Source organism: Bos javanicus, chromosome 22, assembly GCF_032452875.1.
Source record: "Bos javanicus breed banteng chromosome 22, ARS-OSU_banteng_1.0, whole genome shotgun sequence".
Taxonomy (NCBI): Eukaryota; Metazoa; Chordata; class Mammalia; order Artiodactyla; family Bovidae; genus Bos; species Bos javanicus.
The window spans coordinates 5,256,021-5,268,168 of NC_083889.1; the positions used below are offsets into that span (position 1 = coordinate 5,256,021).

At 40.2% G+C, this 12,148-nt stretch overlaps 1 protein-coding gene across 3 annotated transcripts in view; it reads right to left on the reverse strand.

Annotated features, from left to right (window-relative positions):
• Nucleotides 1–1,256: 1,256 nt before the first annotated feature.
• GADL1 (glutamate decarboxylase like 1) overlaps nucleotides 1,257–12,148 on the reverse strand; it is a 194,317-nt gene continuing 183,425 nt past the window's right edge. For all 3 annotated transcript variants that reach the window (XM_061395727.1, XM_061395728.1, XM_061395729.1), the window contains exon 15: nucleotides 1,257–3,085. In XM_061395727.1, coding sequence (XP_061251711.1) covers nucleotides 2,912–3,085 — 174 coding nt within the window. In that variant the 3' untranslated portion in view covers nucleotides 1,257–2,911. The remainder of the gene's footprint in view (nucleotides 3,086–12,148) is intronic.

Below are 12,148 nucleotides of genomic sequence, written 5' to 3' on the forward strand. Positions count from 1 at the left end.
CAAGCTCCAGGAGATGGTGAAGGACAGGGAAGCCTGACATGCTATAGTCCATGGGGTCACAAAGAGTCAGACACAACTTAGTCACTGAACAGCAACAACAACCTGCCTTGTTACAGGTTGGCTTGTTGACTATCCACTCTTCACATGAGCAGGGACTTTTGCTGCTTCACTCACTGTGCATCCCCCCACACCTAGATAATGGCCTGGGACAGTAGTCCCACTAGCAATATGTTTAAAGGTCAAATGAATTACAATTAACCTTTTATCAAAAGGGCTTCCCTAGTAGCTCAGCTGGTAAAAAAAAAATCCACCTGCAATGCAGGAGACCCTGGTTCGATTCCTGGGTCAGGAAGATCTGCCACAGAAGGGAATGGCTTCCCACTCTAGTATTCTGACCTAGAGAATTCCATGGATTGTATAGACTATGGGGGTCGTGAAGAGTCACACACGACTGAGCGACTTTCATTTTCACTTTTATCAAAAAATGTTTCTCAATCATTCAGTCAAATATCTGATTGGGGGATGGTATGTCTGTACATTTTAAGGAGAAATAAGTGGGATGTTTGAAGTACCTGGTAGCATTATTCTTCCCCATTGAGCAAGAAACTGTCTCCTCACAAAAGAAGGCCTGACAGGAGTTGAACTGGGGCTGTGGGGTCTCCCATGGCCTGCCCAGATGAAGACAGACTGAACGAGAGGCACACCCACACTGGTTATAACTGGTTTCATGTAAGGTGTTAACTAAAAAACAGACCACTTCCAACCTGCTCTCAATTATTTAACTAAAACACCAACAGAGCCCAATTCACGTACTGGCACCAAATAAGCTAATTTATGAAAGAGAAACAGACTTACAGATTTATATAGAAAACAAACTTAAGGTTACCAAAGGGGGAAGGTGGGGGGAGCATAAACTACGAGTTTGTGATTAACATATGCACACTAATATACATATGTGTGTGTGTGTGTACAACAGATAATCAACAGTGCTCAACACTGTAATAACCTATATGGGAAAAGAATCCAAAAAATTACATATATATATATATAAATAACTGAATCAAGCTGCTGAATCAATCAACCTGCCACAAACAACACTGTAAATCAACTATATTCCAATCTAAAATAAAAAGTTTTCAAAAGATTTTAACACCTAAAAAATTCAAATGATTATGTATTGCTTACAAAATAAATAACATGTATTGGTACAATCCAGTGAAGAGGGAAAGACAGGAAAAGAAAAGCCAAACACACTGTGTGCTCACATTGCTTTTTTATTTCATTAAACCCAAATTATTGCAAACATCAGTTTCAGAACATTTTAGGGAGATGTTTAAACAAAGAGGCAACAAGAGATGCAATACACATACCACAGATTAAAGTAGTTCAGAGAAAGTTTAAAATATTCTTTGACCGATGGAGATACTGAGAAACCATACACTCTAAAATGAAAATACAGAATACAAGGAAATAGTACATATCTGCTTTTTAACTCTTCAAAATTTAAATGGTGCAGGTTAGTGAAGGCGTACGAGATGGGTAATGAACACGCTAAGTCTAACGTCTGAACACTCAGTCACGTGCCTTCCAAAGTGGAGCTCTAACCAGAGGTGTAACTGTGCCTTGTCGCCCTCTGCTCCCGTCTAATACCTGAACACTCTCCATCACTTGCCTTCCAGAGGGGAGCTCTAATGAGAGTCATAATTGTACCTTGTTGACCCCTACTCCCACACCTCTGAATTCTGTTTATTTCTTAATCAAAGGAAATTCTGCTAGAGATCTAGGACCAGGATTAGAGACAGAATTACAATTATCCACTCCCAGGATAAATGGCGGAGGTGTGTGCCCCAAAAGACCTCTAATTCCCTGATTCTCTGCCCAATATAAACCCTTTAATAGTCTACACTGCCATTTTAAAGCTTGAGAAAGGGAATGTCGTATAACCCTGGACTTCATTCTCGTTATTTCCTACAAGCAGAAATCAAGATAAGAAAGGAGCCCCTCAAGCTAAGAGGTATCTAATTAGAGACACGTATATCTAACATGTACTCCCAATTAATGACATGAACTATTTTGGGAAATGAATTAGGGACACTGCTTTGATTAAAAGGCTACACTACAAAAGTCTGTGTCTTTTATCCTTAGCTCTAATTCAGATACTTTATAATAGATACTGGTTAATTTTAACTTTTGAGAATAAACAGTTAGCCTGCATAAAAGATACCTTTTCATAAAGTAAACATCTTATATATAGTTTCTCTTTTAAAAACAGCTTTGCTATACTTCTGATGCCCCTAAACATTAGTACTAAGAGGCCACAGCTGCATTCTCAGAGCCACCAAAGTATCAGATATCCCTTTGCGGGCAAACACATCAGAGTGAGTAGTACTCAGTTAATTCAAAGTTGCGTTAAACTGCTGGCTCTCAGATTTTACCTTGCCTAAGAAGCACCTGGAAGGCTGCATGAAGTTCAGAGCACCCGGCTCCCCCCACCCTCCAGGGATTCTGATTCAGTGGGTCTGGGGGAAGGCTGAGGCCAGGCATTTCTAACACCATTCCAGGGCCGCTGGTGTCTGGGTCACACCTTGTAAACCATTCTTCCACCCGCTAATTCAGCTGCTCTTTCAAGAGCAATGAGCCCAGAGCCCATGTGGTACTAAACTCTTTGGGGCTCTGTCCCAGGCGTCGTCTGAGAGAAAACCCACCTCTCACTACCTCCTTTATTGCAGCAGTAGCCCCCTGGCAACTAAAGAGTACTTAACACTACTTGCTTAGCATTTCGGTTTTGCTGGGCAAGGATGGGACATGTGTCCTACTCGCCCCAGAAGGGCTGCAGTCTGTGTGTCCCCGGATGCCCTGGACCCTTACCCTCAGGGCAGGACCTGCGCCTCTGGGGGACCCAAAGCCACAGCTACATGTCCCTCCCCAGGAGGTCTATCTCATCCAGCAGGAAGTCCATGTCCTCCCGGCTGACTTGAGGGCTGATCACCACCTGCCGGAAGAAGTTGACCTTCCCCTGGTGTGGCTGGTAGCCCAGCATGAGGCTCCCCTTCTTCATCATCCGCTCCTTAATGGCCGGGGCCACCTGCACGGGAGAGGAGGGAGACGGTGAAAGACCAGAACACTAAGTGTCACGACTGCATCGCACCCAGGCATTGGCAGCGCACAGCGCGGCCACTGCTGCGGAAGCCACTCGCATGCACACAGCGAGGTCGGCATTAGTACCAACAACCGGCTGAGCACTCATGGCACACGAGTAGTGATTCCAGCACCTTAGACAGATGAATTCACTTAATCTTCACAGTAAGTCCACGCAAGAGATACTATTAACATGCCTTTTCTAGGTGAGGAAATTGAGGTGCATGGAGATTAAATAAATAGCCTGAGCTGAAATTTAAAACCAAATAGTCCCACCCAAGTCCTTGCTCAGAACCTTAAATCACGATGCAACACTGTCGCATTGAAAACAAACCAGTGTCCGCAGGGGTCACACTTTCAAAGGTGTCAAATGTTACATACCAAATTGTCAGAACTTAAAAATACTTCCGGGAACTCAAATAAAGATTAGTCAGAGATGGATAAAAATCACCCAAAATAACAGCCGTGCCTTGACAGTCTACTAAGGAAAACACTGAAACAGGCGCGATGTGCAGTTCTATTTTGAAGACTACGTTTATTAGCTTATTCATAGGACATATTGGTTTATTAATAGTAAATAGAAACACTGTGTCCTTTATTAAGAGTGTACAGTTGGTAATAAAATAGGAACTACATATTTGAAGGACTTCTGGTGAACACAGGGAGAACAGGCCATGAACGTCCAAAGGCACAAATTTTTCTACTTCTCCATTTCCATTTTAACTCACAGCTGCTGAGCATGTCCTAAGTGAATATGGGGAGAGAGACTGGAAGGAGTGTGTGTTCTCTCTTGTCAGGACACGGAATTAACTAATAGGGAGAAACACATACGTAGCTAAAGTCAGACGCAGTGTGGTATAAGATGCCTGAGGTGAGAAGCATGAACCTCTGTTCCTAGGACTCTTCTCAGAGTGTGACCACCCCACCCCACCCCACCCAGCACCACTCTGGTTTGAACCACACCTATGATTTGTCAGGTACTTCCCTGAAGACATGCCAAACTGCTTCATCCAGCTCTCAACTTAGGGATCTGTTCCAAGCTTCTGGGAAGATAAATGCTTCAGACCTCTGGAGATCTATGTTGGACTCAACTAGAGTCTTATCAAGGGATGTCCAAGGGTCCTTTTCCCTAAAGGATTTTTTCATCATATGCTCATTTTAGACCCTAAATCTTGTAACACATGGACCATAACCTGCTTAAAACAGCAAAAGCAGAGATCTACTAAGCTCAATCACACTGTCACTCCAGTGAAGGACTGAATGTCTCTCGTGGTATGAGGAACATAGAAAGAAAATACATGAGTTCTAACAAAAAATAAATGTAGAAAAAGAAGATGAAGTCAGAGGTCATGTAAGTGAAAAAATACAGACCATAAGATTCTATACATTTTGGGAAATGTGTCAGAAATTTTATTGTGAACTTTTTAGAGATGAGGAAAACAGCTGAATCAGTTCCACCTCCATCCTCTTTGCATAACTTAGAGACAAAAGTCCAGTAGATTATGCAGCTGGTCGGTAACTCTATGCATGTCCATTTGAAACCCTTCAGCTTTTATGCTCTTAGTATCAGTTTTCTTCCAAAGTTGTTCATGCAAGTACCATGTCTTATTAGATTATAAAATCTAGTGAAATAATACATAAGCAAATCAAAGTGAAGAAGAGTGTTTTCCATAAAAACTAAGTTGAATCCTTCGGAAAGACCAGATAAGGGGGAAGAGGGGACTGCCAAACATTGCTGCTATCAAGTTAGGTGTGATGGAAGAACTATAAAAGCTTCACAACAAAGCTTTGTGCGTCCAGGCCAAGTCTGCACACAGGTGGCTGCCCAGGTGCTGAGCACGCTCTCCATATAAAGACTCCTGAGCTGGAAATGACAGATGATTCCTGAAGAGTGTAGTTTAGGCAAGAACTCTCTGAGCATCAGACTTCTGCTCAAGACCAGCCTCACTGGCTCTTAGAAATTGTCACTTGATGGGAAAAAAAAATTCTATCAAAAGATGTAGAAATTGAAATGCACATAGATGTGTTTTAAGTTAAAATATTTAAGTTACGTATGCATCACATTTTTTTCTAGGATTATTTGCTTTAACTTGACCAATCTGCATTCCCTTAGGTAGGTAGGCTTCCAGTGCAGCTGGGAATGTGAATGTGCATGTATGTGCATGTCTGTATGTACACACGTGTGTATTCATGTATGTGTACACACATGCACTTGTGCGTATGTGCGTACCTGTGGGTATATGTGGGCGTGCACGTGTGTGCATGCATCGTGTGCATGCATGTGTGTGCATATGCATGCATAATCACATGTAATTTAAACTTCCAACCCCCATCTGTCATGTACAGCTCTTACAGTCCTTCCTATTCAGTCACGGGGCAGTGCAGAACTGTGGGCTGACTCAGGCTCACGCCAAAGGCACATTTGTTTCTCACTCCCAGGGTGAGAGGGCTCTTGCCTGTAAGCTGCAGATGTGAGGTAGGTATGAGAGAGCATCACCACAGTGCCTGTGCTCACCAACCCCAGGAAGACCTGGCCCATGTGGACAAAGGTCTGCCCAGGAGAGGCACAGACTATCAGTTTTAGAGCTAACAGCTTGTAGCTCTGTAGATTTTTTTTTTTTTTAATAAAAACATCCCTTCTATTTACCTCCATCTTCCTCTAGGTACCCAGGGTATAACCTGCTCTGGCTTATAGCCAATTTTAAATTTAAAACAGGCATGTTCTTGGCTCAAACTTAATTTGCATTGTCTATTCCTGTTTACTTTTCCTCTATTTTTCTTCCCCAAATGATAATTTATGCCTTACCTTTGGAGAGCAGTAGAATTCTGATTCTGGCCCCTAATGTTATCAGGGGCTCACAGGAGACACTTATCGAAATGAATGTCAGGTCTGCATTTCTTGTAAGCAAACCCAAAACACCTTCTAACATGAGCAAGGAAGGTAAAACTAAGAGGGCCACTTGGATGTTTTAATATAAAAATATTTTTGATCTTTAAATTCTTATTCCTTGTAAGACATAAAAATGTGCTTTCATGGGCAGAACACATGGCCTATGGACCAAACTTTTGAGACAAATTTTGTCACAGATTTTCAAAAATTATAAAGAAATGACTATCTGTGTGAGTCAGAGAACCAGCTAAGTAAGGGTTTGGCAGTAACAGCACACATCTTATCTTTGTACCCATGAATATAAGCTTAATGCCTATAGGTAATTTCCCCAGGCCAAGAGGGGAAAACTATCCTTGTTCATGAATACTTCATGGAAAAAGTAAACTGTAAGCAACACCAAGGCTGGTATTTGTCAAACCTGCCACAAACTGTATCGGTAACAGTAGTATCGACTGTTACTGTTGTGGTGGTGGTTGTACTGTTAAATATTTTACCAACTCTAAAATCTGCAATGTGCTTTCTTGTCTCTCGTTCTCATGAACCCAAATTAAAAAAGAATCCACATTCTAGCAATTTAGAGACCAAGAATGTTCTTGTTAACAGCCAGCTTGTCACCTTTGAACCTAAAAACAAAAAAACAAACAAAAAAAACAAAACCACAAAAACCACTTCCTATTTATAGAGCTTCAGGCATAATCCAGCATTGGGCAACTCAGAATATTCTCTTTTGCTGACCACAGCAGAGCAACAGTCCTAATCCGACAGGATGGAATAGTCACAAGGGAAAGACAATATGCACAAACTAAATGTAAGCATTCGAATCTCGGAATCTCGCCTCTAAATGGAGCACACACGGAGGAAAGCAATTTGGCGGGAATAAGATTGCTTTCCAGCTCTCAATTATCTTACTGCTGGTTTTCCTTCAAATTGTAAATCAAATTCTTTTCTCATGCCTCAGTGCATTTGTCCCTGCATCTTAAGTGGAGGAAGATCCTGACATTTCTATTTGGTTGCACAGGAACTTAATCGACACATTTCTGTAGGATTGCTGTCCTCCCCCAACCCCCACCCCTACCTTAAACTATGTTTCAGCAGTGATTTAGCCATTTAAATAGAATTCTGTTGTCACACCCCTGCCACATAAAGCAGTATCTGGTATTTAAAAGTTGTTTAAACCCAAGGGAAAAAAAAGACAACTCTCTCCTTCTGGTCAAGCACAGTAATTTGACAGCAAATAACTGACCAGGTGTTACCACAGCCTTTTATTAAAATAAAATTGTCATGTCTGTAAAATGACAAAAGAAAACGTGTAACTTATTTAATATTAAGCAACATGTTTATTTCCCAATATACAGTGTTTCTTAAACTCTCTGTAAGGAAGTTCATTTTTTCCAGTCCATTACAGACATACATGTGTGAAATGCAATAAAAGTGAATTACTAAATAAAAATGAAATAAAAAAGACATAAAAACAAGGTCCTTTTGTCTAGCACAGGGAACTATACTTAATATCCTGTGATAAACCATAATAGAATAGAATATGAAAAATAACATATATATATATATATATATAACTGAGTCATTTTTATATAGCAGAAATTAATATAACATTGTAAATCAACTATACTCCAATAAAATGAATTTTAAAATTTTTTAAAAGATAAAAAAAGTAAGAAGGTTTAAAAAAAAGACAAAAATACAAGCTAAATTAAGTTTTAAAAATCAATAGTAAAGTTACTATTACAATACTTACAGCTATTACAATAGTTTCTGAACAGTTACTCTGGATTCCCATACTTTTTTTGTCTCAGACTGGTAACACCCAGCTCATGTATCTGCAGGGGGCTAGGCACCACATTTTGAGGACTGAAGCTCTGTTTTACTTCCCTCGGTTCCTTAGGGGTGTACATCATTTTAGTTATGAATCTTGGTGTTATTCTGCATACTTACTTCTGCATCCTGGCATACTCTCCATACCATTCTGAGACATGTTTCTGTTTTTCACTATGCCACTGGTGCCATAGCTTATCTAAATATGTCCCACTTGTTGAATCTTGGAGCTGCTCCAGTTTAAATGGCATTTCCGTGAAATGATGAACCTAATTGTGAAACCTCTAAATCAGTTCTTCAAAGTCTGGTTCAGAGATTATAAGAGTAAACGTCTCAAAAGCTTCTAGACTTCAGGATCTTTATACAACTTTTCCCATCATTTGCTATAGGAGTGAGTTAGTCACATTTTCACCTGGAAGACATGCGCTGCACAACACCCAGAGTGACTGAGAAGATACGCCCGTAATTAAAGGAAGTGATCCTTCCCAGCAAATGCAAGAGACGAAGACTACACACATGTCTGCTGTGACTCTAAGACAGCAGCATCATTCAGAGCTTCTAATAGATCTAGCAAGATCTGTGTGCTAAATTCTCCCCTGAATTGATGTTCTTCAGACTCAATTTTAGAGTTGTTTTTTCAACTTCATTTTAATTACATCTTCATTCGCTAATCTCCAAAGATTCTTTGAGGAGTAGGAGGCTAAACTCATAATAACTTGAACATCTTGTGGGTAGAGCATGGGGTGGAAAGGTGGACTAAAAAACTGGAGAATAAATTTTAAGAGTTATATTGTAATTGATACTTTTTCTGGGATTATCTTGTCTAAAAGAGAGCTAGTTGTATTGAATGCAGAAAATTATCTACATTTTGTTCTATGAAAGTCACTTGAAAGAATTTTTTTTATTTCTTTACATTAATATTTACATTAAATTTCACACATCTTTGGCCTCTTCTGTATTTCCCAGAACAGAGTTTATAGCCATACCAAAGCCACTCATTACAACACATGGTTAAGGAAATTAACACCAAGAAAACTTTATAGTGGGTGCTTATTCAGCTGCTATGCTGAATGTTAGCTGTTCTAGCTCTAGGGTGACAAGTTTTCTTTTTTTCTGTAAAATGCCAGACAGTAAATATTTGGGGCTTTGTAAAGTCACACAAGCTCTGTTGCAAGCACTCCACTCTGCCACTGTATCATGAAAGCAGCCCTGGACAATATATAAACAAATGAGTACGGCTATTTAGGGACTTGATTTAGGGGCAATGAAATTTAATATCATATGATTTTCAAATGTCATGAAATAGTAACTGCTTTTCATTATTTTTCAACTTCTTAAAAATATTAAGCCATCTGTAGCTCCTACATTGTACATAAAGAGATGATAAGCTAGATTTCGTTTTGGACATAATTTACTAATTCCTTGGTCAAAATGGAAAAAATGTATTATGATATGTAAAATCTACCCCTTATAAAGAAAAAGTGAATGAAAATTAGGTTCACTGGGCTTCTTTCAGAAATTTTGAATTGAGCCAGGAAATGAAGAAGCTCTTCCTGGCCCTTTTTCTCCAGTAGAGCATGAACCCAGAGCCACAGATGGGTGGGCAGGGTGGCCACAGTTATTCTTGAACCATCATTAACAAGTAGCTTGCTTTATATTATCTTCCCAAATAATCTGGGTTGTGAACTTGAGGGGAGTTCTTCTGAGTAGGACATTAACATTTAGCTCATGAAAAGAGCTGGTACAAAATGTCCACACTTGATACCTGCTACCTAACACAAAAATGTTTCCGAAACTTACAATAAGCTATATAACTCCTTTCCCCTTTAAGTTACTTTTTTGGTATAGTCTGGGGACATCCCAGATTTGTTGAGCCCAGACAGAGATGCAGTGCAGATCAAAGTCGGGGCCAGAATTCTAGTCCTGAGGAGAACTAGCATGACTAAACCATTCAGAGTGCTTGACTGGGCTTTCCAGGTGCCTTCCTTCTTCCAAGGTAAGCGCAGGCCAGCGCAGTGACAATCTAGGAGGCACACAGAGCCTTCCCAGTGCAGATAAGCTGAAGGCCAACCAATCATTTAGGAAAAGCTACCCTGAAGAGATTCAGGCAGTCCTGAATGCCCTGTTTTGCTGTTGATAGAAAATAAGCTGTGAGAAAAGGGGTAGCTCCTGAATTTGTGCAAGAGTTTCTCTGGAATCTGTCTCCATAACTAAAGCATCATGATGGTCCTTGTACGAGCCAGTAAATGGAAGGTGATCAGAACACCTATAACTAAATTATAGTCTAAACACAGATTTGCATCTCATTTTCCTCTCAGCATCAATTAAAAAATGAGATGTACTCCTCAGTGGAAAAGTGCTCCATCAATTTTTGATCATGAAAGAGCCCAAACATATAAAAACTTTCTAAAACTTAAAGGAACATTTTTATCTTGATTTCTTCTGACTGTACACAAGAACTGGCTTTTCCAAATTTTAAAATTTGTATGAAAACACAGAAGACTGCAAATAACCAAAGCTCTCCTGAGAAAGAAAAACATAGCTGGAGCTATCAGGCTCCCTGACTTCAGACTATACTACAGAGCTACAGTAATCAAAACAGTATGGAACTGGCTCTGAAATATAGATCTCTAGAACAGAACAGAAAGTCCAGAAATCAACCCATGGATCTATGAACAATTAATTTATGACAAAGTAGGCAAGAATAAATAATGGACAAAAAACAGTCTCTTTAAAAAGTGATGCTAGGAAAACTGGACAGCTATTGTAAAAGAAGGAAATTAGAACATTCTCTAACCATATACAAAAACAAATTGCAAATGGATCAAAGACCTAAATTTAAGGTTATTTACATATTATTTAATACATTTACACTATAAAGCTCAGAAAAAATATAAACAGAACACTCTGACATAAATTGCAGCTATATCTTTTTTAATCCACCTCCTAGAGTAATGAAAATAAAAACGAAAGTTAAAAAAAAAAAAGAATGAGAATGGATAACAGTATGGAGGTTACTTAACAAACTAAAAATACAACTACCATATGACCCAGCAATCCTACTCCTGGGCATATATCCTGAGAAAACCATAATTCAAACATATTAGGCACCCCTATGTTCACTGCCACACTATTTACAATGGCCAAGACATGGAAACAAATTTGATGTCCACCAACAGATGAATGGATAAAGAAGATGTGGTATATACACACAATGGAATACTGAAGTGAAGTGAAGTCGCCCAGTTGTGTCTGACTCTTTGCGACCCCATGGACTGTAGACTACAAGGCTCCTCTGTCCATGGAATTTTCCAGGCAAGAGTACAGGAGTGGGTTGCCATTTCCTTCTCCAGGGGATCTTCCCGACCCAGGGACCCGGGTCTCCGGCATTGCAGGCAGACACTTTACCGTCTGAGCCACCAGGGAAGCCCCAAACTTAGTCCTGTCAGGCGAGTGTATGCTCCTCTGTTCTGTCTTGTCCACAACAAAGATTTGGAGCGACGGATATTAAAGCCCTTGGCGCGTCACAGCTCTCGGGTCTTGGACAAACCGTGTTATAGCTCTTAGACAAATCAGTGTTACGGCTCTATTTTATTTAGAAGATAGCAGGAGAATCCATCCTCGAAGCGTGAGGGCATGCCAACCCAAAGATGCGAAGAGAAGAGAGTGGAGGAGCGTGCCAGCACACGGGAGAGAGACAGCGAGCACTTTGGCTCCTCTTTTTACGTTTCTTCCCCCCGCTGGGCCTGCCCTATGCAAATTGGGCTTAGCCAGAGTGCTGTTTGTTCTACTTGAGGTCTTCACCCCGGTCCTCGGACCTTCCTTTGTTCTGTTTTCGCAGGCTTTTCCCTTCCTTGTCTTTTAGCCACCACCATTTTGGACCCTTTTTCCATATTCTAACTACCTAACGTAAGTTATGACCAACCTAGATAGCATATTTAAAAGCAGAGATATTACTTTGCCAACAAAGGTCCGTCTAGTCAAGGCTATGGTTTTTCCAGTAGTCATGTATGGATGTGCGAGTTGGACTGTGAAGAAAGCTGAGCGCTGAAGAATTGATGCTTTTGTACTGTGATGTTGGAGAAGACTCAGCCATAAAAAACTGAAATGATGCCATTTGCAGCAGCATGGATGGACCTAGGGGTTATGATACTAAGGTAGACGGAGAAAGACAAGTATGATATCACTTCTATGCGGAATCTAAAAAAATAATACAAATGAACGTATTTACAAAACAGAAACAGATTTTAAAAACAAATTCATGGTTATCAAAAGGAAAAGGTCAGGGGG